The sequence below is a fragment of the Salvelinus alpinus genome, chromosome 22 (assembly GCF_045679555.1).
Source record: "Salvelinus alpinus chromosome 22, SLU_Salpinus.1, whole genome shotgun sequence".
Lineage (NCBI taxonomy): Eukaryota > Metazoa > Chordata > Actinopteri > Salmoniformes > Salmonidae > Salvelinus > Salvelinus alpinus.
In genome coordinates this window covers 29,418,313-29,445,771 of record NC_092107.1, presented here as the reverse complement: position 1 = coordinate 29,445,771, position 27,459 = coordinate 29,418,313, and the positions used below count along the sequence as shown (strand labels likewise).

The following is a 27,459-nucleotide window of genomic DNA, read 5'->3' as shown; positions in this document are numbered from 1 at the left end:
TCAAGCAAACAAAAGTATTTCATTGGTCCTTAGAGAAGCCATTCTTTCCAGAGCACCACAGCAGCAGTTTGGGGCTCTTTTCATTACTCCCTTCATTATTGTGTGAGCGTGTGTGTGTTTGCGTTTGTGTGTTTAGAGGCTTGAGAAACTCTTAGAGAAAGTGTTAATTAAGCATTTAATGAACGCTGAATAATTTGAGTGGTTCCAGAATTTTTTTTAGGTTCCTCAGCTTGTTTGTCGTTGTTTGCGGGAGGGTAAACGTTCTTCAGAAGTCTGCAATTCTCTGTTATGGCTCGGCAGGGAGTAAGAACCAAGCTGGGCCAGAGCTGGGCCTGGGGAACAGACTGCCACTGCAGCCTTAAAGAGGGGGAGAGGAAAAGAGGAGGAGAGGAAGAAAGCCTGCCAGAGTAATTTGCCAAGTTCTGTACATCACCATAAGTTCCTTTCAATGCTTATCAATCACATCCATGTCTCAGATGTCTGGTTGGAGGAGGAAAAGGAGAGGCAGACTGGCACATAGACACATGCATGCGCAAACTGTACAGTCGTCAAAAATGTTGAGAATGACACAAATATTAATTTTCACAAAGTCTGCCTCAGTGTCTTTAGATATTTTTTGTCAGATGTTACTATGGAATACTGAAGTATAATTACAAGCATTTCATAAGTGTCAAAGGCTTTATTGACAATTACATGAAGTTGATGCAAAGAGTCAATATTTGCAGTGTTGACCCTTCTTTTTCAAGACCTCTGCAATCCGCCCTGGCATGCTGTCAATTAACTTCTGGGCCACATCCTGACTGATGGCAGCCCATTCTTGCATAATCAATGCTTGGAGTTTGTCAGAATTCGTGGGTTTTTGTTTGTCCACCCGCCTCTTGAGGATTGACCACAAGTTCTCAATGGGATTAAGGTCTGGGGAGTTTCCTGGCCATGGACCCAAAATATAGATGTTTTCTTCCCCGAGCCACTTAGTTATCACTTTTGCCTTATGGCAAGGTGCTCCATCATGCTGGAAAAGGCATTGTTCGTCACCAAACTGTTCCTGGATGTTTGGGAGAAGTTGCTCTCGGAGGATGTGTTGGTACCATTCTTTATTCATGGCTGTGTTCTTAGGCAAAATTGTGAGTGAGCCCACTCCCTTGGCTGAGAAGCAACCCCACACATGAATGGTCCCAGGATGCTTTACTGTTGGCATGACACAGGACTGATGGTAGCGCTCACCTTGTCTTCTCCGGACAAGCTTCTTTCCGGATGCCCCAAACAATCGGAAAGGGGATTCATCAGAGAAAATGACTTTACCCCAGTCCTCAGCAGTCCAATCCCTGTACCTTTTGCAGAATATCAGTCTGTCCCTGATGTTTTTCCTGGAGAGAAGTGGCTTCTTTGCTGCACTTCTTGACACCAGGCCATCCTCCAAATGTCTTTTCCTCACTGTGCGTGCAGATGCACTCACACCTACCTGCTGCCATTCCTGAGCGAGCTCTGTACGGTCCCGCAGCTGAATCAACTTTAGGAGACGGCCCTGGCACTTGCTGGACTTTCTTGGGCGCCCTGAAGCCTTCTTCACAGCAATTGAACCGCTCTCCTTGAAGTTCTTGATGATCCGATAAATGGTTGATTTAGGTGCAATCTTACTGGCAACAATATCCTTGCCTGTGAAGCCCTGTTACGGATACAAGTATCCTGTGTGTGTATTTGCTTTCTTTCCTTCTGCCCTAGTCACAGGTGTCACTCATCAGTCGGCAATCAGTCGCCAATCAGAAGACACACCGCTCCTTTTCCCTTACCCAATCACATCCCCTTTCCCTTGGTTTAAAATAATCCCAATCAGTTGTCTCTGCAGTGATCTCTCTTTTGTTTTTGCACGTACATGTCACATTTGTCCGTTATTATGTGAGTATGTATTGTTGTGGTTTATGAATGTTTGTTTGTTGGTGGGAAAAGGGGATACCAAGACAAGTCGCCCATGGGCATACACTACCCATAGGAAAACATTGTCTAAGAACCCTAGTTAGAACTGGGCGGACCACCCACTGTATTTTATTGGTTAGTTAGCTAGCGGTTATAGAAGCAAGTAAGACTAGCTTACGGGTTTTTGGATCTTTAATATTTATTTCCTTGGGTCCAGCTCAGCAAGCCCCCCCCCCCCCCCCAACCCCCCCTTTACCAGGTGTTTAACAAATAAACCATTCGCGTTTGACGGTAGATTTATGTTGTCTGTTGTTATTAGTTCTCACTGTTCTTTTTCACTATTATGATTTGCATGAGATATGTTACGGGTCTCGTTTCCATCCCCCCTAGGCTGCAGGGCCAAAGGGGTTCGTAACAAGCCCTTTTTGTGCAAAGCAATGAGGACGGCACGTGTTTCCTTGCAGGTAACCATGGTAGACAGAGGAAGAACAATGATTCCAAGTACCACCCTCCTTTTGAAGCTTACAGTCTGTTATTTGAACTCAATCAGCATGACAGAGTGATCTCCAGCCTTGTCCTCGTCAACACTCACACCTGTGTTAATGAGAGAATCATTGACATGATGTCAGCTGGTCCTTTTGTGGCAGGGCTGAAATGCAGTGGAAATGTTTTTGGGGGATTCAGTTCATTTGCATGGCAAAGAGGGACTTTGCAATTAATTGCAATTCATCTGATCACTCTTCATAACATTCTGGAGTATATGTGTCACGATCGTGTGGAGGAGAGACGGACCAAAACGCAGCATGAGGAAAATAAGCCATCTTCTTTTAATTAAACGAACGAAGATGAACATGAAACGAAAACACTATTACAAACAAACAAAACAACAAATGATCGTGAAGCTAAATAACGCAAGTGCCCAGACAAGCAACAAACGTTAAACAAGACAACTACCCACAAAAGCCTACTGCCTATGGCTACCTTAAATATGGCTCCCAATCAGAGACAAATGAATGACAGCTGTCTCTGATTGAGACCCAATCTAGGCAGCCATAGACATAACTAGACAACCTAACAATACTCTATCCCATACACATACAACACCCATAGACTAACCAAAACACACACAATATACAATGCCCACCCCAACTCACGCCCTGACCAACTAAACATAATCAAAATAACATAAAAATAGGTCAGGAACGTGACATAACCCCCCCCTCAAGGTGCATACTCCGAACGCACCACCAAAAGTCTAGGGGAGGGTCTGGGTGGGCATCTGTCCACGGTGGTGGCTCCGGCTCTGGACGCTGTCCCCACACCACCATAGTCACTCCCCGCTTCCGTATCCCCCCCCCAATGACCACCCTCCAACTAAACCCACCTAACTGAAGGGGCAGCATCGGGATAAGGGGCAACACCGGGATGAGGGACGACAGCTCCGGGCTGAGGGACGGCAGCTCCGGGCTGAGGGACGGCAGCTCCGGCCTGAGGGACGGCAGCTCCGGACTGGCTGGCGGATCCTGGCTGGCTGGCTCTGGCTGGTCATGGCTGGCTGACGGCTCTGGCTGGTCATGGCTGGCTGACGGCTCTGGCTGGTCATGGCTGGCTGACGGCTCTGGCTGGTCATGGCTGGCTGAAGGCTCTGGCTGATCCGGTCTGGCGGAAGGCTCTGGCTGATCCGGTCTGGCGGAAGGCTCTGGCTGATCCGGTCTGGCGGAAGGCTCTGGCTGATCCGGTCTGGCGGAAGGCTCTGGCTGATCCGGTCTGGCGGAAGGCTCTGGCTGATCCGGTCTGGCGGAAGGCTCTGGCTGATCCGGTCTGGCGGACGGCTCTGGCGGCTCCTGTCTGGCGGACGGCTCTAGCGGCTCCTGTCTGGCGGACGGCTCTAGCGGCTCCTGTCTGGCGGACGGCTCTGTAGGCTCATGGCAGACGGGCGGCTTTGCAGGCTCATGGCAGACGGGCGGCTTTGCAGGCTCATGGCAGACGGACAGTTCAGACGGCGTATGGCAGACGGGCAGTTCAGACGCCGCTGGGCAGACGGGCAGTTCAGGCGCCGCTGGGCAGACGGGCAGTTCAGGCGCCGCTGGGCAGACGGGCAGTTCAGGCGCCGCTGGGCAGACGGGCAGTTCAGGCGCCGCTGGGCAGACGGGCAGTTCAGGCGCCGCTGGGCAGACGGGCAGTTCAGGCGCCGCTGGGCAGACGGGCAGTTCAGGCGCCGCTGGGCAGACGGCAGACTCTGGCCGGCTGAGACGCACTGTAGGCCTGGTGCGTGGTACCGGAACTGGAGGTACCGGGCTAAGGACACGCACCTCAGGGCGAGTGCGGGGAGAAGGAACAGTGCGTCCAGGGCTCTGGAGACGCACAGGAGGCTTGGTGCGTGGTGCCGGAACTGGAGGCACTGGGCTGGAGACACGCACCATAGGGAGAGTGTGTGGAAGAGGAACAGGGCTCTGGAGATGCACTGGAAGCCTGGTGCGTGGTGTAGGCACTGGTGGTACTGGACTGGGGTGGGAAGGTGGCGCCGGATATACCGGACCGTGAAGGAGGACACGTGCTCTTGAGCACCGAGCCTCCCCAACCTTACCAGGTTGAATGGTCCCCGTAGCCCTGCCAGTGCGGCGAGGTGGAATAGCCCGCACTGGGCTATGCAGGCGAACCGGGGACACCACCTGTAAGGCTGGTGCCATGTACACCGGCCCGAGGAGACGTACTGGAGGCCAGATACGTTGGGCCGGCTTCATGGCATCCGGCTCGATGCCCAACCTAGCCTTCCCAGTGCGGCAAGGTGGAATAGCCCGCACTGGGCTAAGCACGCGTACTGGGGACACCGTGCGCTTTACCGCATAACACGGTGTCTGACCAGTACGACGCCCTCTTACTCCACGGTAAGCCCGGGGAGTTGGCTCAGGTATCCAACCCGGCTTCGCCACACTCCCCTTTAGCCCCCCCCCCAAGAAATTTTTGGGTGAGCCTCTCGGGCTTCCAGCCTCTCTTACGTGCTGCCTCCTCATACCAGCGCTCCTGGGCTGTGGCTGCCTTCTTCTCCTCCCTCAAGCGGCGATTCACACCAACCTTAGCCCAGGGTCCTTCTCCATTGAAAATTTGCTCCCAACTCCATTCCTCTTCTCTCCATTGCTTTAGTTCCTTCCCTCCTTCCTCAATCCGCTTGGTCCTGTTGTGGTGGGTAGTTCTGTCTCGATCGTGTGGAGGAGAGACGGACCAAAACGCAGCATGAGGAAAATAAGCCATCTTCTTTTAATTAAACGAACGAAGATGAACATGAAACGAAAACACTATTACAAACAAACAAAACAACAAATGATCGTGAAGCTAAATAACGCAAGTGCCCAGACAAGCAACAAACGTTAAACAAGACAACTACCCACAAAAGCCTACTGCCTATGGCTACCTTAAATATGGCTCCCAATCAGAGACAAATGAATGACAGCTGTCTCTGATTGAGACCCAATCTAGGCAGCCATAGACATAACTAGACAACCTAACAATACTCTATCCCATAAACATACAACACCCATAGACTAACCAAAACACACACAACATACAATGCCCACCCCAACTCACGCCCTGACCAACTAAACATAATCAAAATAACATAAAAATAGGTCAGGAACGTGACAATATGCAAATTGCCATCATACAAACTGAGGCAGCAGCAAATTTATATTTGTGTCATTCTCAAAACTTTTGGCCACGACTGTACTCTCTCTCTCTCTCTCTCTCTCTCTCTTTCAAACACACACACACACACACGCACAGGGGAGGTCTTTCCTACAGCCTCCAACTGAGAGGCAAGTCCTGTTGGTTGGTGGGAAGTCAGGAATATAAATGGCCTGCTTCACTTCCCATTAGTCTGGCTGAGTCAGGGGGCAGCAGGGCGGTGGCATGGTCAGGTGCTGCTGAGTGAACAGACACAGAAAACACTTTCTGTTTTCTCTTCACCCTTATGGCCATCTTTCTCATGTTAAGTCACCTGCCTTTAAATCACACTATCACCCCTCTCCCCAAACCATTAAGATTTTTTTCTCATTTTAAGGGGGTTTAGAGTGGATATTCACATCATTCTAAACTGGAAACAGACTTTAGCTTTGAAATATCAAAAACTTCACTTTGAATGTAATGTGCCATTTTTATTGATTTATTATTACATTCTGTTCTATTTACATTTATGAAATGTAGGCCTATTGCAAGGGGCCCTGGCGCTGAATGAACCAGTAGCCTACTTAATTGATATTTTTAGAATCTCAAAAATAGACTAAAGAGTTATGGCTTATACAGTGAGGGAAAAAAGTATTTGATCCCCTGCTGATTTTGTACGTTTGCCCACTGACAAAGAAATGATCAGTCTATAATTTTAATGGTAGGTTTATTTGAACAGTGAGAGACAGAATAACAACAAAAATATCCAGAAAAACGCATGTCAAAAATGTTATAAATTGATTTGCATTTTAATGAGGGAAATAAGTATTTGACCCCCTCTCAATCAGAAAGATTTCTGGCTCCCAGGTGTCTTTCATATGGGTAACGAGCTGAGATTAGGAGCACACTCTTAAAGGGAGTGCTCCTAATCTCAGTTTCTTACCTGTATAAAAGACACCTGTCCACAGAAGCAATCAATCAATCAGATTCCAAACTCTCCACCATGGCCAAGACCAAAGAGCTCTCCAAGGATGTTAGGGACAAGATTGTAGATCTACACAAGGCTGGAATGGGCTACAAGACCATTGCCAAGCAGCTTGGTGAGAAGGTGACAACAGTTGGTGCGATTATTCGCAAATGGAAGAAACACAAAAGAACTGTCAAACTCCCTTGGCCTGGGGCTCCATGCAAGATCTCACCTCGTGGAGTTGCAATGATCATGAGAATGGTGAGGAATCAGCCCAGAACTACACGGGAGGATCTTGTCAATGATCTCAAGGCAGCTGGGACCATAGTCACCAAGAAAACAATTGGTAACACACTACGCCGTGAAGGACTGAAATCCTGCAGCGCCCGCAAGGTCCCCCTGCTCAAGAAAGCACATATACATGCCCGTCTGAAGTTTGCCAATGAACATCTGAATGATTCAGAGGACAACTGGGTGAACGTGTTGTGGTTAGACGAGACCAAAATGGAGTTCTTTGGCATCAACTCAACTTGTCGTGTTTGGAGGAGGAGGAATGCTGCCTATGACCCCAAGAAACCATCCCCACCGTCAAACATGGAGGTGGAAACATTATGCTTTGGGGGTGTTTTTCTGCTAAGGGGACAGGACAACTTCACCGCATCAAAGGGACGATGGACGGGGCCATGTACCGTCAAATCTTGGGTGAAAACCTCCTTCCCTCAGCCAGGGTATTGAAAATGGGTCGTGGATGGGTATTCCAGCATGACAATGACCCAAAACACACGGCCAAGGCAACAAAGGAGTGGCTCAAGAAAAAGCACATTAAGGTCCTGGAGTGGCCTAGCCAGTCTCCAGACCTTAATCCCATAGAAAATCTGTGGAGGGAGCTGAAGGTTCGAGTTGCCAAACGTCAGCCTCGAAACCTTAATGACTTGAAGAAGATCTGCAAAGAGGAGTGGGACAAAATCCCTCCTGAGATGTGTGCAAACCTGGTGGTCAACTACAAGAAACATCTGACCTCTGTGATTGCCAACAAGGGTTTTGCCACCAAGTACTAAGTCATGTTTTGCAGAGGGGTCAAATACTTATTTCCCTCATTAAAATGCAAATCAATTTATAAAATTTTTGACATGCGTTTTTCTGGATTTTTTTGTTGATATTCTGTCTCTCACTGTTCAAATAAACCTACCATTAAAATTACAGACTGATCATTTCAATGTCAGTGGGCAAACGAACAAAATCAGCAGGGGATCAAATACTTTTTTCCCTCACTGTAAACTCTTCGATATTTGTCCTGAAGTGGTTGTATGGGTGAGGTTAACATGGTGTGGGTTTCCTCCTTCGTGTCACTGGCGGCAGGTGCGTAAATATCACCTTCATTAAACTCGAATAAATAAAAGTCCCATGGTATCCGCGCGCGCCACTCACCTGAAAGCCCCTCATCAAAACCCTCATCGATCGTGGCTCATCTGTTCACAGTCGGTGTCCTAACCGATACCCCGTCCCTCCCTACCGTACAGGGGCTGGTTAGAATTATATGACTGTAGGCTAGGTGTCTCACTCGCAGTGTAATTTCGCCGAGTGCTCGGTCCTGTGGACGTTACACCAGAACGAGCAGATTAGACAGGTCTACTGTGGACCGGCTCAGTGTATACTGTTTATCACCGATGTTTACCTTTCAGTTTCCATCAGAGCTAGGCTAGGCTAGACAGTAGCTTGGTAATACACGACACTAATGAGTTCTACACACTGACCGGGTTTAAAGTGAAAACTGTCGATACATGGCTATAGACATTATGTACTCGAAGTAATTTTACACATACGTCACCTCTTCCAAAATGTTTTCGTTTTCTTTGGGTGGGTGAGGGCTGAGGGTCAGCAAATGGTTAGTATATCCAGGCACCGGGGAGGCATGGAAAGCAACAGAACTGTGTTTGATTTATTTTGCCCATCTGTTGACATCTTTACAACTTGATCATCAGTCCTGAACGTCAAGATCGCGCGCAACAGCATGGTTTCCCGCCACCTCTTATTCTGGCAAATGCACTATGAGATAGGCTAAGGTTTAATGAAATGGGCAGTTGTTGAACTGATTTGCATAGTAACTATAGATTGAATGTTTGCATTCTGTGTGGCTCTCTGGGCTTGGATGAGATTTCTCAGCAGTTTAATAACCTGTACAACTGACTTTTGATAATAATTTGGACTATTTCGTTATGTTTAGGCTATAGCCTAGTGCTTGTGTTATTCATATTTGATGAGATGATTCAACTGGCATCATTGAACGAGAGTCTACTCACTTATTATAGTAGTAACATTGAACGACAGGCTACTCACTTATTCGCTACCGTGGTGGTGGTAGACTACATCGTCCATCTTAGTCTCTCTCTCTCTCCCCTTCCCAACTCCTCTATCTCCCTGTCTGTCACACACGCTCTCTCGCACTCTCTCTCTCTCACACACAGTCCTGTTGAGCAAATGAGCGCTGCTCTTATTCGGGTCTTTGGATTTGCAGTGAGTGGCATGTTTCACAGCGTCTAGCCCTCTGACCAGCTTCTGTATGTACATGCATGGACAGGACACGATCTGAACCACTATCGCAGACCACACTTGCATCAAAAGCGCATGGAAAGACTCTGAACACTGAATTTGTGCCGGTAAGTGTGTGTGTACCCATTCTAAATTTCTATCGTGGCATGTCTGTCTAATTCCCAGCAGTTAAATCTGTTTGTAACAGCACTGACGTCAAGTTCATACTGTTTTCTATCACATTCATAGCCACTGACAGACAGTAGAATGTTAATGTGTTATTTCACGATCCTCTGTTTGATGAATGTGTTCTTAAGCCCATGTATGCTAAACGGGGAGCAGTGCTCTGGTTTCTCCAGTGGGACCAATGCAACCACCACATCCCATATGAGTGATGGTGAGAACGTTTAATATAAAAGTTATAAAGATGGACATTATTGACTTTGACAACTTAAAACAGCTCCGCCGCTTATCCTCGTATCCATTTCAGTGACTCCAATAATATCGAGTGGCGGTAGCGAGCGTATTGACTGTGTGTGTAGGGGCTCGATGTGGTCATCCTAGCCGGTTTAATTGAGTTAGCTGCCCGCGCCTGGTGGCTGCGTGACAGGGAAAAAGGAAGGGACCCGGGATGCCCTGATGGGTCTATGGGTCTGGGACGCACAATTATTTGTGCAATAGCGGTCCAGCTAGTGGTTAAACGATCCCCGGGAACGCGTGTGCGTGCGTGTGTGTGGTTATGTCACACATGAGTACCAGTGACTGTGTGTAAGAGAGACACGGAAAGTGTAAATTCTTGTGAGAAGTAGTTATGTTTCAGGTTCCCTTTGGTCCTTATGCAACAGTGTTCTCGAAAACGATGTCACACTATAGCTGTATGTAGCCCCTACACCATCACTACGGCACTCTGTTGTGTGCGCAGACTCTGGCAGGCGGCGATAAGAGTTAGAACCGGACTGCTCAGAAACTCCAGTACCGCTGAATGTGATCCGTCAGGGTCCATGGCCACTTTGATTAGAAGAAAATAAACCTTTTTACAGTATGGCGCTGACCCGGGTCTCCAAGCCCAGCCCGAGTGGTTGCGCGTGCAGGGCAGGCGGCAGGAAAGCCAGAGACGCGTGCGCCCTCCCCTGCTCCCATTCTATACGATAACCTATTGTGCGCTGAAATGAATTGGATAATAATAGCATTGATCTGAACCTGATCCCTCGGGCGTCGTGCCCTTCGGTCCATTGATCGTATCTAGGATTTATGGAGGGTGGTTAGGGACCTAGGCCATACTCTGGCCAAGATGGGTGTGGTGGGCTTTTGTGCATAACATAGGTTTTCTTGTGTGCAATGTTTATGTGTAATAATGTTTTATTTGTGTGTGTGTATGTGCCTAGAATTGTCTCTCTCTCTCTCTCTCTCTCTCTCTCTCTCTCTCTCTCTCTCTCTCTCTCTCTCTCTCTCTCTCTCTCTCTCCCTCTCTCTCCATCTTCCTAACCCTCCCTCTCTCCTCTCCTCCCCTACTCCCTATCGATCCATCCAAAGTCATGAGTCAAAGAGCAACATCATCTCCCTGATTGATGGGTGTCAGAAATCAATCCAAAATTACTTTAGGAAAGAATGACAGAATGAAAGAAAGAAAAAAAAGAGCATCTCAACAGACAGTACCCTTCGTCACCTCTGTGTTGTAATCATGGATTCCATCTTCTGTCTCATCGCCCCTCCCTCCCTTTACCTCTGTGTTGTAATCATGGATTCCATCTTCTGTCTCATCGCCCCTCCCTCCCTTTACCTCTGTGTTGTAATCATGGATTCCATCTTCTGTCTCATCGCCCCTCCCTCCCTTTACCTCTGTGTTGTAATCATGGATTCCATCTTCTGTCTCATCGCCCCTCCCTCCCTTTACCTCTGTGTTGTAATCATGGATTCCATCTTCTGTCTCATCGCCCCTCCCTCCCTTTACCTCTGTGTTGTAATCATGGATTCCATCTTCTGTCTCATCGCCCCTCCCTCCCTTTACCTCTGTGTTGTAATCATGGATTCCATCTTCTGTCTCATCGCCCCTCCCTCCCTTTACCTCTGTGTTGTAATCATGGATTCCATCTTCTGTCTCATCGCCCCTCCCTCCCTTTACCTCTGTGTTGTAATCATGGATTCCATCTTCTGTCTCATCGCCCCTCCCTCCCTTTACCTCTGTGTTGTAATCATGGATTCCATCTTCTGTCTCATCGCCCCTCCCTCCCTTTACCTCTGTGTTGTAATCATGGATTCCATCTTCTGTCTCATCGCCCCTCCCTCCCTTTACCTCTGTGTTGTAATCATGGATTCCATCTTCTGTCTCATCGCCCCTCCCTCCCTTTACCTCTGTGTTGTAATCATGGATTCCATCTTCTGTCTCATCGCCCCTCCCTCCCTTTACCTCTGTGTTGTAATCATGGATTCCATCTTCTGTCTCATCGCCCCTCCCTCCCTTTACCTCTGTGTTGTAATCATGGATTCCATCTTCTGTCTCATCGCCCCTCCCTCCCTTTACCTCTGTGTTGTAATCATGGATTCCATCTTCTGTCTCATCGCCCCTCCCTCCCTTTACCTCTGTGTTGTAATCATGGATTCCATCTTCTGTCTCATCGCCCCTCCCTCCCTTTACCTCTGTGTTGTAATCATGGATTCCATCTTCTGTCTCATCGCCCCTCCCTCCCTTTACCTCTGTGTTGTAATCATGGATTCCATCTTCTGTCTCATCGCCCCTCCCTCCCTTTACCTCTGTGTTGTAATCATGGATTCCATCTTCTGTCTCATCGCCCCTCCCTCCCTTTACCTCTGTGTTGTAATCATGGATTCCATCTTCTGTCTCATCGCCCCTCCCTCCCTTTACCTCTGTGTTGTAATCATGGATTCCATCTTCTGTCTCATCGCCCCTCCCTCCCTTTACCTCTGTGTTGTAATCATGGATTCCATCTTCTGTCTCATCGCCCCTCCCTCCCTTTACCTCTGTGTTGTAATCATGGATTCCATCTTCTGTCTCATCGCCCCTCCCTCCCTTTACCTCTGTGTTGTAATCATGGATTCCATCTTCTGTCTCATCGCCCCTCCCTCCCTTTACCTCTGTGTTGTAATCATGGATTCCATCTTCTGTCTCATCGCCCCTCCCTCCCTTTACCTCTGTGTTGTAATCATGGATTCCATCTTCTGTCTCATCGCCCCTCCCTCCCTTTACCTCTGTGTTGTAATCATGGATTCCATCTTCTGTCTCATCGCCCCTCCCTCCCTTTACCTCTGTGTTGTAATCATGGATTCCATCTTCTGTCTCATCGCCCCTCCCTCCCTTTACCTCTGTGTTGTAATCATGGATTCCATCTTCTGTCTCATCGCCCCTCCCTCCCTTTACCTCTGTGTTGTAATCATGGATTCCATCTTCTGTCTCATCGCCCCTCCCTCCCTTTACCTCTGTGTTGTAATCATGGATTCCATCTTCTGTCTCATCGCCCCTCCCTCCCTTTACCTCCCGAGTGGCGCAGCGGTCTAAGGCACTGCATTTCATTGCAAGAGGCGTCCCTACAGACTCTGGTTTGATTCCAGGCTGTATCACAACCGGCTGTGATTGGGAGTCCCATAGGGCGGCGTACAATTGGCCCAGGCTCGTCCAGGTTAGGGTTTGGCCGGGGTAGACCATCATTGTAAATAAGAACTTGTTCTTAACTGACTTGACTAGTTAAATAAAGGTTTAAAAAATTATTATTCCCTCTCCTCCTTTTCTATTGAAAGACAGGCTGAGGCTCCATTGGGGGAAAAGGAAAGAGACCAAGACCCAAGAGATACACTGACAGACAAGAAGAGAGATAGCCTCAGTGGTCCCTAACTCTCTAACGGTAAGGGTAGCAGAGGAGACATACAAGAGGCAGTGAGTGTGTTCAGGAGAGCCAAGGGCATTTGGGCTGCGTTACCCCTTTAGCCCTCTAGTGGGCGCCCTCCTCTCTCATATCAGGCCTGGAGGGCCATTGGCCATCTGAAAGACTCCTCTCTCTCTACCACCTTCCACCACTCCCTCTATCAGTCTCTCTTTTCAACAACGTAACGCTAATCAACCCTCGTTGCCATGGAGAAGACATACTCCCTCACGGCCCACTACGATGAGTTCCAGGAGGTCAAGTATGGTGGTCGCTATAGCAGCGGCACCCTTAGCAACGGCATGAGCCTGCACTTGGGTGGGAGCCTGGACCGTAATGTTGGGCGGGGCCGAGGCAAAGGGGGCGGGGCTAGTGATCGGAATCGGGACCTGAGTGGCATCAACAGCGGACAGGGACTTCCTCGATGGAGCCGCAGGGAGATCTGCCTGCTCTCTGCTCTGGTGTTTGCTGCGGGGATGTGTGTCATCCTGGGCAGCATGCTGGCACTCAAATATATCTCCCTGGACTTCCAGCAGGAGGCGCACTGCAGACAGGACTGCCAGAAGAAACGCTCGTTAGTCCGAGCCGCACGCTTCGTCCAGGCCAACATCGACCCCACCATCCAGCCCTGCCAGGACTTCTACAGCTTTGCCTGCGGCGGCTGGCTACGACGCCATGGCATCCCAGAGGACAAGCTGAGCTACGGCATCATCACCGCCATTGGAGAGCACAACGAGGAGAAGCTACGACGCCTCCTGCTGGAGCCCGTGCGCCGGCGCACCGTGGACTCGGCTGAACGCAAGGTGAAAGAGTTCTACCGCTCCTGTGTGAACATCCAGGAGATTGACAAGCTGGGGTCTGGGCCCATGACGGATGTGATTGACAGCTGTGGCGGGTGGGACCTGGTTGGAGCGCCCTCTGGTGGTGCGGGGTGGGAGAGCAGTACTGCACCAGCCAGACCAGACTTTGATGAGCTGCTCTATAGGACCCAGGGGGTGTACAGCACGGCTGTCTTCTTCTCTCTCACTGTCAACGTAGACGATAAGAACTCCTCACGCAACGCTATCAGGGTAAGAATGTGTGTATGTATGTGTCTGTCTGTCTGTGAACACCTACTGTTTGTCATCTGACTGATGTATCATCTGTTTACTTACATGTCGGTGTGGTTTACACGTGTTCATATGTGTTCTCTTGACTGTGTGTGTATTTATAGATTGATCAGGAGGGGCTCACACTGCCTGAGAGGACTCTGTACCTGGGGCAGGATGAGGACAGTGTGAAGGTAAAGGATTACCTCCTCCCTCTTTCTATCCACCATTCCATCTTTCCATCTGTTCACTTATCGACCCATTCCTTTCTTCTCCATCTATCCACCTGTTTGTTCCTGTCATCGCTGTTCCCTTTGTTATCCTGTCTGCTCCGCCATATGTCACACTGCTGTCCATTGACCATTAATAATGATGTCATGTTGTTGTCCAATGTCCATTAATGATGATGTCATGGACAGATCCTGGCAGCTTACAAGGCCCTGATGGAGCGTCTGCTAAGCATGCTGGGAGCTCACAATGCCACTCAGAAGTCCAAAGAGATCCTACAGCTGGAAACACGCCTGGCCAGCGTAAGTCTATGTCTGTGTGTGTGTGTGTGTGTGTGTGTGTGTGTGTGTGTGTGTGTGTGTGTGTGTGTGTGTGTGTGTGTGTGTGTGTGTGTGTGTGTGTGTGTGTGTGTGTGTGTGTGTGTGTGTGTGTGTGTGTGTGTGTGTGTGTGTGTGTGTGTGTGTTCAGTTCTAATATTTCTTCCCCTCTGTTTCAGATCACTGTGTCTGAGTATGATGAACAGAGAAAGGACATCAGCATTATGTACAACCGCATCACCCTGAGACAACTACAGCGCATCGCTCCCAGTGTGAGTACCACACACACACACATCTTTATATCTTTATATCTGTATTGTGTGTGTGTGTGTGTGTGTGTGTGTGTGTGTGTGTGTGTGTGTGTGTGTGTGTGTGTGTGTGTGTGTGTGTGTGTGTGTGTGTGTGTGTATGGGCAGAAGTATGATGGATTAAAAGCTGAACTCCAGCAGAGCACTGTGAAGGGTGTGTGTGTGTGCGAGGCGGGGGGGCCATTCTACGCCCTGTAAACCGTTCATACTCACGCCTCTGTGGCTCAGCGAAGCTGTCCGCCCTGCAGGGATAGAAGGAGACCAACGGGGGGCTACAGAATGAGGGAGGTGGGAGGGAGAGAGAGGGTAGAGAAAGGGAGAGGACGGGATAAATGGTGGTCGACGGGGGACTACAGAAGGAGAATAGAGGGAGGAGGGGGGAAAGGAGAGAGAGGGGAACCGATGGGGAAGCATATGGAATGAATCTGGGGGAGAGAGGGACTGGGCGGGTAGAGAAAGAGGGAGGAGAGGGGGGAAGACAGAAGGGGAGAGCCGTAAGGTGCGTTGGAGAGCAGCAGAAAACTGATGGAGAATTCAGAGCTGCTCCATCACTTCTGATTGGAGAAGAAGGGTGGGGAGGGGAGCGAAGGGGGGAGTGGACATGAAAGGAGAGAGAGATGGATGATGTGAGCTTCACTAGCATCACTGATAAAACGAGAGAAAGAAACATGAGAGAAAAAAAAGTAAGAAAGAATACAAGAAATGTGAAAGAGATTACTAAAAATATGCAAATGGAGAGTGAAATTGACATACAGAGACAGACAGATGGATGTAGAGACAGACAGCAAAACCCAGGGGAGGAGTAATAGACAGTAGCTGTAACTGTTGGTTAGACAGATGGACAATTAGATATACAGATGTAGGATCTTAATTGATCACTCTTTTGTTGCTGAGAATTTTATTGCACAGTACGAAATGCAAATTTGTAGTGTATTTGGATTTTAAAATGACTTCTAAGGTTTCTAATTTCCACTTTGAAATTTCTAACTTGATTTGCCCTAACAAAAAAATGTACAGTGGGGAGAACAAGTATTTGATACACTGCCGATTTTGCAGGTTTTCCAACTTACAAAGCATGTAGAGGTCTGTAATTTTTATCATAGGTACACTTCAACTGTGAGAGACGGAATCTAAAACAAAAATCCAGAAAATCACATTGTATGATTTTTAAGTAATTAATTTGCATTTTATTGCATGACATAAGTATTTGATACATCAGAAAAGCAGAACTTAATATTTGGTACAGAAACCTTTGTTTGCAATTACAAAGATCATACGTTTCCTGTAGTTATTGACCAGGTTTGCACACACTGCAGCAGGGATTTTGGCCCTCTCCTCCCTACAGATCTTCTCCAGATCCTTCAGGTTTCGGGGCTGTCGCTGGGCAATACGGAGTTTCAGCTCCCTCCAAAGATTTCCTATTGGTTTCAGGTCTGGAGACTGGCTAGGCCACTCCAGGACCTTGAGATGCTTCTTACGGAGCCACTCCTTAGTTGCCATGGCTGTGTGCTTCGTGTCGTTGTCATGCTGGAAGACCCAGCCACGACCCATCTTCAATGCTCTTACTGAGGGAAGGAGGTTGTTGGCCAAGATCTCGCGATACATGGCCCCATCCATCCTCCCCTCAATACGGTGCAGTCGTCCTGTCCCCTTTGCAGAAAAGCATCCCCAAAGAATGATGTTTCCACCTCCATGCTTCACGGTTGGGATGGTGTTCTTGGGGTTGTACTCATACTTCTTCTTCCTCCAAACACGGCGAGTGGAGTTAGACCAAAAAGCTCTATTTTTGTCTCATCAGACCACATGACCTTCTCCCATTCCTCCTCTGGATCATCCAGATGGTCATTGGCAAACTTCAGACAGACCTGGACATGCACTGGCTTAAGCAGGGGGACCTTGCGTGCGCTGCAGGATTTTAATCCATGACGGCGTAGTGTGTTACTAATGGTTTTCTTTGAGACTGTGGTCCCAGCTCTCTTCAGGTCATTGACCAGGTCCTGCCGTGTAGTTCTGGGCTGATCCCTCACCTTCCTCATGATCATTGATGCCCCACGAGGTGAAATCTTGCATGGAGCCCCAGACCGAGGGTGATTGACCGTCATCTTGAACTTCTTCCATTTTCTAATAATTGCGCCAACAGTTGTTTCCTTCTCACCAAGCTGCTTGCCTATTGTCCTGTAGCCCATCCCAGCCTTGTGCAGGTCTACAATTTTATCCCTGATGTCCTTACACAGCTCTCTGGTCTTGGCCATTGTGGAGAGGTTGGAATCTGTTTGATTGAGTGTGTGGACAGGTGTCTTTTATACAGGTAACGAGTTCAAACAGGTGCAGTTAATACAGGTAATGAGTGGAGAACAGGAGGGCTTCTTAAAGAAAAACTAACAGGTCTGTGAGAGCCGGAATTCTTACTGGTTGGTAGGTGATCAAATACTTATGTCATGCAATAAAATGCAAATTAATTATTTAAAAATCATACAATGTGATTTTCTGGATTTTTGTTTTAGATTCCGTCTCTCACAGTTGAAGTGTACCTATGATAAAAATTACAGACCTCTACATGCTTTGTAAGTAGGAAAACCTTCAAAATCGGCAGTGTATCAAATACTTGTTCTCCCCACTGTATCAATCGCTACAAAAATGTACATTCATTATAATCCACATAATAATTCACATTTCCTGTTGCTGAAGGATTATTTTCCTGCTGAAGCAAACTGGCTCAAATTAAGATAGCCTACATCAGTCCACGCTCAGACAGACAGACATGGTCAAATTACGTTCATACTGATTTATCCCTCTCCACCTTTCCCTCTTTCACTCTCTCACTCTTTTCTACTATCCCACTATTGCCTGTTAAAAATAGTGGGAGATTATGAGACCATTTGGGATTACAGGGATGCTGTATGCTCAGTAGTTAAGGAGGAACTTTGTGTTGTGGATGACCTAAACTGTGAGCAGGGGTTTCTAACAATCGTGTTTTCTTATCTTGCTAAAACTCAAACCTCCTCTCCCTCTCCTTTCCTCTTCCGGCTCTCTGCTCTCCTCTCCTCTCCTCTCCTCTCCTCTCCTCTCCTTTCTTTTCCTCTTCCTGCTCTCTCTCCTCTCCTTTCCTCTTCCTGCTCTCTCCCTCTCCATTTCTTTCCTCCTCTCCTCTCCTCTCCTCTCCTCTCCTCTCCTCTCCTCTCCTCTCCTCTCCTCTCCTCTCCTCTCCTCTCCTCTCCTCTCCTCTCCTCTCCTTTCTTTTTCTCTTCCTGCTCTCTCTCCTCTCCTCTTCCTGCTCTCTCCCTCTCCGTTCCTCCTCTCCTCTCCTCTCCTCTCCTCTCCTCTCCTCTCCTCTCCTCTCCTTTCTTTTTCTCTTCCTGCTCTCTCTCCTCTCCTTTCCTCTTCCTGCTCTCTCCCTCTCCGTTCCTTTCCTCCTCTCCTCTCCTCTCCTCTCCTCTCCTCTCCTCTCCTCTCCTCTCCTCTCCTCTCCTCTCCTCTCCTCTCCTCTCCTCTCCTCTCCTTTCCTCTCCTCTCCCTGCTCTCTCCTCTCCTCTAACCTGTCTCTACAGCTGCACTGGAAACGTTTGTTGGACAGAATCTTCCATGATAACTTCTCTGAGGATGAAGAGATTGTGGTGTTGGCTACTGACTACATGGAGAAAGTCTCCGAGATCATCAAGACCACCTCCAAAAGGTGAGAGAGAGAGGGAGGGAGGGTGGGAGGAGGGGGGGAGGGGAAGGGTGGGAGGAGGGGAGGAGGTGAAGGGTGGGAGGGTGGGAGGAGGGAAGGGTGGGAGGAGGGGAAGGATTGGAGGGTGGGAGGAGGAGAGGAGGGAAAGGGTGGATAAGAGGCAGAGGAAGAATGCAAAGGTTACAGAGTTACATGGAAAATCAATGGCATAAGATACATGAGTTTTGAGCATGTGTAAGAATTTTTGTAGGAGTTGCTGAATTAGTGTGTGTGTGGCCTTTACTTGGGCTGTTACTATACGTTGTGTCATGTTGAAGTGTCATAGTGTGTATACATATGTTTTACTAGGGCTGTTACTATACGTTGTGTCATGTTGAAGTGTCATAGTGTGTATACATATGTTTTACTAGGGCTGTTACTATACGTTGTGTCATGTTGAAGTGTCATAGTGTGTATACATATGTTTTACTAGGGCTGTTACTATACGTTGTGTCATGTTGAAGTGTCATAGTGTGTATACATATGTTTTACTAGGGCTGTTACTATACGTTGTGTCATGAAGTGTCATAGTGTGTATACATATGTTTTACGAGGGCTGTTACTATACGTTGTGTCATGAAGTGTCATAGTGTGTATACATATGTTTTACTAGGGCTGTTACTATACGTTGTGTCATGAAGTGTCATAGTGTGTATACATATGTTTTACTAGGGCTGTTACTATAGGTTGTGTCATGAAGTGTCATAGTGTGTATACATATGTTTTACTAGGGCTGTTACTATAGGTTGTGTCATGAAGTGTCATAGTGTGTATACATATGTTTTACTAGGGCTGTTACTATACGTTGTGTCATGAAGTGTCATAGTGTGTATACATATGTTTTACTAGGGCTGTTACTATAGGTTGTGTCATGAAGTGTCATAGTGTGTATACATATGTTTTACTAGGGCTGTTACTATACGTTGTGTCATGAAGTGTCATAGTGTGTATACATATGTTTTACGAGGGCTGTTACTATACGTTGTGTCATGAAGTGTCATAGTGTGTATACATATGTTTTACGAGGGCTGTTACTATACGTTGTGTCATGAAGTGTCATAGTGTGTATACATATGTTTTACTAGGGCTGTTACTATAGGTTGTGTCATGTTGAAGTGTCACAGTGTGTATACATTTGTTTTACTAGGGCTGTTACTATAGGTTGTGTCATGAAGTGTCATAGTGTGTATACATATGTTTTAATAGGGCTGTTACTATAGGTTGTGTCATGAAGTGTCATAGTGTGTATACATATGTTTTAATAGGGCTGTTACTATAGGTTGTGTCATGAAGTGTCATAGTGTGTATACATATGTTTTAATAGGGCTGTTACTATAGGTTGTGTCATGAAGTGTCATAGTGTGTATACATATGTTTTACGAGGGCTGTTACTATACGTTGTGTCATGAAGTGTCATAGTGTGTATACATATGTTTTACTAGGGCTGTTACTATACGTTGTGTCATGTTGAAGTGTCACAGTGTGTATACATTTGTTTTTGAGTGTGTGTGTGTAAGGGGGGGGGTGTTGTGCTGTTAAAGGCAGCTCTTGCCAGACTCCAGAGGTGGCTGTGAGGGCTAGTGGGAGTCAGGTTGCCTGTTACTACTGCTGACAGCTCTCCAATACTGACTGGTGTTATACTCTACTCTACACTACACTACACTTCACACCTGTCTGTCTGCCAGTCTGTAGTAGTCTGTCTGTAGCCTACTGTCTCTCAGTTCATTTTAGTTCATATAATTACAGTTACAATTACAGTACATTTCAATTGATGGTCTGTCTGTATAGCTTTTTTATCTTTCAATACTCTACACCTCCAACCTCCCTCCCTCATCCTTCATACTCCCTCTCCCCTACCTCATCCTTCATACCCCTCCCTCATCCTTCATACTCCCTCTCCCCTCCCTCATCCTTCATACCCCTCCCTCATCCTTCATACTCCCTCTCCACTACCTCATCCTTCATACCCCTCCCTCATCCTTCATACTCCCTCTCCCCTCCCTCATCCTTCATACCCCTCCCTCATCCTTCATACTCCCTCTCCCCTCTCCCCTCCCTCATCCTTCATACTCCCTCTCCCCTCCCTCATCCTTCATACCCCTCCCTCATCCTTCATACTCCCTCTCCCCTCCCTCATCCTTCATACTCCCTCTCCCCTCCCTAATCCTTCATACCCCTCCCTCATCCTTCATACTCCCTCTCCCCTCCCTCATCCTTCATACCCCTCCTGCATCCTTCATACTCCCTCTCCCCTCCCTCATCCTTCATACCCCCTCCCCCTCCCTCATCCTTCATACCAACTCCCTCTCTTCCCCCTCATTCTTCATTTCCCCTCCCTCTCTTCCCCTCCCTCCCCCTCCCCCCTCCCTCATCCTTCATACCCCCTCCCTCATCCTTCATACCCCCTCCCTCATCCTTCATACCCCCTCCCCCCTCCCTCATCCTTCATACCAACTCCCTCTCTTCCCCCTCATTCTTCATTTCCCCTCCCTCTCTTCCCCTCCCTCCCCCCTCCCTCATCCTTCATACCCCCTCCCTCTCTCCCTCACTCATCCTTCATACCCCCTCCCTCATCCTTCATACCTCCTCTCTCTCTCCCTCCCTCATATTTCATACCCCTCCCTCATCCTTCATACCAACTCCCTCCCTCATCCTTCATACTCCCTCCCTCTCTCCATCCCTCATCCTTCATACCAACTCCCTCTCTCTCTCCCTCATCCTTCATACCCTCTCCCTCCCTCATCTTTTATATCCCCTCCCTCTCTCCTTCCCTCATCATTCATACCCCCTCCATCCCTTATCCTTCATACCCCTTCCCTCCCTCATCCTTCATACCAACTCCCTCTCTCCTTCCCTCATCATTCATACCCCCTCCATCCCTCATCCTTCATACCCTCTCCCTCCTTCATCCTTCATACCAACTCCCTCTCTCCTTCCCTCATCATTCATACCCCCTCCCTCCCTCATCCTTCATACCCCTTCCCTCCCTCATCCTTCATACCAACTCCCTCCCTCCCTCCAGCTGTATTCCTGCTCTTATCTCCTTTCCTCATTTTCTCTGTTCTTGTACGTAGTTATATCAGTTATTGAGTAAGATGTTCTTTGAAATGAGAAAAGAGACACACAGTGGGGTGAGTGCTCTCATAAAATGTCACGTCACTTAATATCAGATAATGTAATAATAATCTTATCATAATCCTCTTTACTATAATCACCCTTATTATCGTCACTGTGGTGACGACCGGCATTACAGCCAATCCACTTTGATCCTCAAGTCGCTGGAGGCTCTGGAGATTTTGTGTCTTTTCTTTAGTTTTTCCCCCCTTTCTCCATGTATCTCTCCATCATGGTGATTTCAGTGATAAACCCCTCGCTTCATGTTCCCTCCTCTCTCTGTTTTCTCCTTCCTCTCTCTTTTTACGGTCTTTTTTATCCCCACTCCCCCTCCCTCCCCCCTCCCTCCCTCAATGGGAAACATATGTTAACATTGCCAAAGCAAGTGAAGTAGATAATAAACAAAAGTGAAATAAACAATAAAAATGTACAGTAAACATTACACTCACACAAGTTCCAAAATAATAAAGACATTTCAAATGTCATATTATGTGCAAATAGTTAAAGTACAAAAGGGAAGATAAATAAACATAAATATGGGTTGTATTTACAATGGTGTTTGTTCTTCACTGGTTGCTCTTCTCTTTTGGCAACAGGTCACAAATATTGCTGCTGTGATGGCATGCTGTGGTATTTTACCCAATAGATATGGGAGTTTATTGAAATTGGGATTGTTTTCTAATTACATTTTTAACTGCACACTTGTTGTTTGTGTAAATTGATTTTTTAGTGTCGTATGTTTTTCCCCCAACACCACTTTCCATCAATTTTCCATCATGCCAAATTGAGTCAAAAGCTTTTTTGAAATCAACAAAGCATGAGAAGACTTTGCCTTTGTTTTGGTTGTTTATCAATTAGGGTGTGCTGGGTGAATATGTGGTCTGTCGAAAGGTAATTTAGTAAAAAGCCAATTTGACATTTGCTCAATACATTGTTTTCACTGAGGAAATGTATGAGTCTGTTGTTAATGATAATGCAGATGATTTTCCCAAGGTTGCTGTTGACGCATATCCCACGGTAGTTATTGGGGTCAAATTTGTCACCGATTTTGTGGATGGGGTGATCAGTCCTTGATTCCAAATATTGGGAAAGATGCCAGAGCTAAGGATGATGTTAAAGAGTTTAAGTATAGCCAATTGGAATTTGTGGTCTGTATATTTAAGGATACCATCAACATCACAGGCCTTTTTGGGTTGGAACGTTTGTATTTTGTCCTGCAGTTCATTCAATGTAATTGGAGAATTCAGTGGCTTCTGGTAGTCCTTATTAATAAACTTTTGTCAATAGGGGGTGCTATTTGCACTTTGTAAAAAAATCGTTCCCAAATTAAACTGCCTCGTACTCAATTCTTGCTCGTACAATATGCATATTATTATTACTATTGGATAGAAAACACTCTCTAGTTTCTAAAACCGTTTGAATTATATCTGTGAGTTAAACAGAACTCGAGTTGGAGACATTTTCCTGTGAGGAAGTGAGAAGTCTGAAATCATGCAGGCTGTTCTGAGGTCGGTTTATTAATTTGCCTGTCTTCTATTGGTTGAGATGCACTGCATACACCTTCCCCTGGATGTCAGCAAATAGTGAGAATTGGAATGGAGTTGCTAGGCAGATCTGAGGCCTTATAAATAGGCTCGGAACGTGATGTCCTCTCTTTCCTTTGTTCGCCATGACGCAAGACAGACCTCAGGATGGCGTTCTAGAAAGCTCCCGTTATAGCCCTTAGATATATCCGGCTCTGATTTTATTCGATATAGGTGTTAGAAACATCATAACGTAGTTATTTTAAACCGAGTTATTTCAGTTTATGTGAGTATATTGCGATTTTCGAAATTTTCTTTGTGCTGCGCAATAGTGAGTTGGGCACGTCTTCGCCACATGGCTAATGTTTACAGCTAATTCCAAAGTTGAAGGCGACAATCTACAACCGAGCAACGATTCTTTTGGACAAAGGACAACTTGCCCAAGATTCTGATGGAAGCTCATCAAAAAGTAAGAACTATTTATGATGTTAATTCGTTGTTCTGTTGAAAAATGTAAAACACCTATTCCGCCATTGATTTCGATGCGGTCTGGCTTTAACGCACGCTGTATGTCGTAGTAACGTTAATTTTAAAAATCTACCACAGCGGTTGCATTAAGAACTAATGTATCTTTCATTTGCTGTCCAACCTGTATTTTTTAGTCAAGTTTATGATTAGTTACTGATTAGATTAGGTGCCTCTCCCAAGATTTCTTCTGACATATTGTTGGCAGCTTGGCTACTTTTCTCATTGTATAACCACGATTTGTGCCGCTAAATATGCACATTTTCGAACAAACTCTATATGTATTGTGTAATATGATGTTATAGGACTGTCATCTGAAGAAGTTTGAGAAGGTTAGTGAAAAAATTAATATCTTTTGCTGGTTTATTCGTTATCGCTATTGTTGGCTTGAATCAATGCTGTTGTGTGGTTCGCTATTGTAGTAAGCTAATATAATGCTATATTGTGTTTTCGCTGTAAAACACTTAAAAAATCTGAAATATTGGCTGGATTCACAAGATCTTTGTCTTTCATTTGCTGTACGCTGTGTATTTTTCATAAATGTTTTATGATGAGTATTTAGGTAATTCACGTTGGTCTCTGTAGTTATTCTAGTTGCTTTGGTGAGAGTTGTGATGGTGGCTGCAATGGTAAACTATGATTTATACCTGAAATATGCACATTTTTCGAACAAAACATATGCTATACAATAAATATGTTATCAGACTGTCATCTGATGAAGTTGTTTCTTGGTTAGTGGCTATTTATATCTTTATTTGGTCGAAATTGTGATAGCTACCTATGCAGGAAAAAAATGGTGGAGAAAAAAAAGTTGTGTCTTTTGCTATCGTGGTTAGCTAATAGATTTACATATTGTGTCTTCCCTGTAAAACATTTAAAAAATCAGAAATGATGGCTGGATTCACAAGATGTGTATCTTTCATCTGGTGTCTTGGACTTGTGATTTAATGATATTTAGATGCTAGTATTTACTTGTGACGCTATGCTAGGCTATGCTAGTCAGCTTTTTTACTGATGGGGGTGCTCCCGGATCCGGGATTGTGTGCAACTAGAAGTAATTGATTCTAAGATTTTTATTTGATCATGTATATATTTTTGTTCTTTGTTCTTTGTTATAGGGCCAAAAAGATTGGAGAAGTGGTTTACCCATACATCTCCGTTTCGGGTAGATAACCTTTCGTGTTGTTGTTAGTTTAGTGTTTTCTCATTTTCCCTGAAGTGGTTAGATTCTATGGATTCCTCAATTACATTGAGCTGATTTCTGACGTGCTGTTCGTTCTTTTTCCGTAGTGTATTTCTGTACATGTGTGCGCAGGCGCCGGAAAGAGATGGCTGCCTCGCTTCGCGTTCCTTGGAAAATATGCAGTATTTTGTTTTTTTACGTGTTATTTCTTACATCGGTACCCCGGGTAATCTTAGGTTTCATTACATACAGTCGGGAGGAACTACTGAATATACGATTAACGTCAACTCATCATCGTTCCTACCAGGAATATGACTTTCCCGAAACGGATCCAGTGTCTTGCCTTCCACACAATACAATGGATCTGATCCCAGCCGGCGACCCTGTGCGTCGCCGAAAAAGGGGAAAACGTGGCGGTCTCGTGGTCAGGCTTCGGAGACGGGCACATCGCGCTCCACTCCCTAGCATACTACTCGCCAATGTCCAGTCTCTTGACAATAAGGTTGATGAAATCCGAGCACGGGTAGCATTCCAGAGAGACATCAGGGATTGCAACGTGCTCTGCTTCACGGAAACATGGCTAACTCAAGGGACGCTAACGGAGTCGGTGCAGCCAGCTGGTTTCTCCATGCATCGCGCCGACAGAAACAAACATCTTTCCGGTAAGAAGAGGGGCGGGGGGGTATGCCTTATGATTAACGAGAAGTGGTGTGATCATCATAACAACACACAAGAACTCAAGTCGTTCTGTTCACCTGATCTAGAACTCCTCACAATCAAATGTCGACCGCATTATCTACCAAGGGAATTCTCGTCAATCATAATCACAGCCGTATACATTCCCCCCCAAGCAGACACATCGATGGCCCTGAACGAACTTTATCTGACTCTTTGTAAACTGGAAACCACACACCCTGAGGCTGCATTCATCGTAGCTGGGGATTTTAACAAGGCTAATCTAAAAACAAAACTCCCTAAATTCTATCAGCATATCGATTGTGCTACCAGGGCTGGAAAAACACTAGACCATTGTTACACTAATTTCCGCGACGCTTATAAGGCCCTCCCCCGCCCCCCTTTCGGAAAAGCTGACCACGACTCCATTTTGTTGATTCCAGCCTACAAACAAAAACTCAAACAACAAGCTCCCGCGCTCAGGTCTGTTCAACGCTGGTCCGACCAATCTGAATCCACGCTTCAAGACTGCTTCGATCACGCAGATTGGAATATGTTCCGCATCGCGTCCAACAACAATATTGACGAATATGCTGATTCGGTGAGCGAGTTCATTAGGAAGTGCATTGACGATGTCGTACCCACAGCAACGATAAAAACATTCCCAAACCAGAAACCGTGGATTGACGGCAGCATTCGCGTGAAACTGAAAGCGCGAACCACTGCTTTTAACCAGGGCAAGGTGACCGGAAGCATGACCGAATACAAACAGTGTAGCTATTCTCTCCGCAAGGCAATCAAACAGGCCAAGTCTCAGTACAGAGACAAAATCGAGTCGAAATTCAACAGCTCAGACACAAGAGGTATGTGGCAGGGTCTACAGTCAATCACGGATTACAAAAAGAAAACCAGCCCCGTCGAGGACCAGGATGTCTTGCTCCCAGACAGGCTAAACAACTTTTTTGCCCGCTTTGAGGACAATACAGTGCCACTGACACGGCCCCCTACCAAAACCTGCGGGCTCTCCTTCACTGCAGCCGAGGTGAGTAAAACATTTAAACGTGTTAACCCTCGCAAGGCTGCAGGCCCAGACGGCATTCCCAGCCGCGTCCTCAGAGCATGCGCAGACCAGCTGGCTGGTGTGTTTACGGACATATTCAATCAATCCTTATCCCAGTCTGCTGTTCCCACATGCTTCAAGAGGGCCACCATTGTTCCTGTTCCCAAGAAAGCTAAGGTAACTGAGCTAAACGACTACCGCCCCGTAGCACTCACTTCCGTCATCATGAAGTGCTTTGAGAGACTAGTCAAGGACCATATCACCTCCACCCTACCGGACACCCTAGACCCACTCCAATTTGCTTACCGACCCAATAGGTCCACAGACGACGCAATCGCAACCACACTGCACACTGCCCTAACCCATCTGGACAAGAGGAATACCCATGTGAGAATGCTGTTCATCGATTACAGCTCAGCATTTAACACCATAGTACCCTCCAAACTCGTCATCAAGCTCGAGACCCTGGGTCTCGACCCCGCCCTGTGCAACTGGGTCCTGGACTTCCTGACGGGCCGCCCCCAGGTGGTGAGGGTAGGTAACAACATCTCCACCCCGCTGATCCTCAACACTGGGGCCCCACAAGGGTGCGTTCTGAGCCCTCTCCTGTACTCCCTGTTCACCCACGACTGCGTGGCCATGCACGCCTCCAACTCAATCATCAAGTTTGCGGATGACACTACAGTGGTAGGCTTGATCACCAACAACGACGAGACGGCCTACAGGGAGGAGGTGAGGGCCCTCGGAGTGTGGTGTCAGGAAAATAACCTCATACTCAACGTCA

The 27,459-nt window shown here is 46.9% G+C and overlaps 1 protein-coding gene across 4 annotated transcripts in view; it reads left to right on the top strand.

The window, feature by feature from the left end:
* The first annotated feature begins 8,821 nt into the window (after nt 1-8,821).
* Nucleotides 8,822-27,459, top strand: part of LOC139549385 (endothelin-converting enzyme-like 1) — a 41,314-nt gene continuing 22,676 nt past the window's right edge. Inside the window, exons 1-6 of one of the 4 annotated variants that reach the window (XM_071359843.1) lie at nt 8,822-9,198; nt 12,828-14,015; nt 14,159-14,227; nt 14,453-14,563; nt 14,758-14,850; nt 18,435-18,559. In XM_071359843.1, the coding sequence (XP_071215944.1) occupies nt 13,155-14,015; nt 14,159-14,227; nt 14,453-14,563; nt 14,758-14,850; nt 18,435-18,559 (1,259 nt within the window). In that variant the 5' untranslated portion in view covers nt 8,822-9,198; nt 12,828-13,154. Of the gene's footprint in view, nt 9,199-12,823; nt 14,016-14,158; nt 14,228-14,452; nt 14,564-14,757; nt 14,851-18,434; nt 18,560-27,459 lie in introns of all 4 variants that reach the window. The other 3 variants (XM_071359842.1, XM_071359845.1, XM_071359844.1) reach the window with 3 other exon arrangements.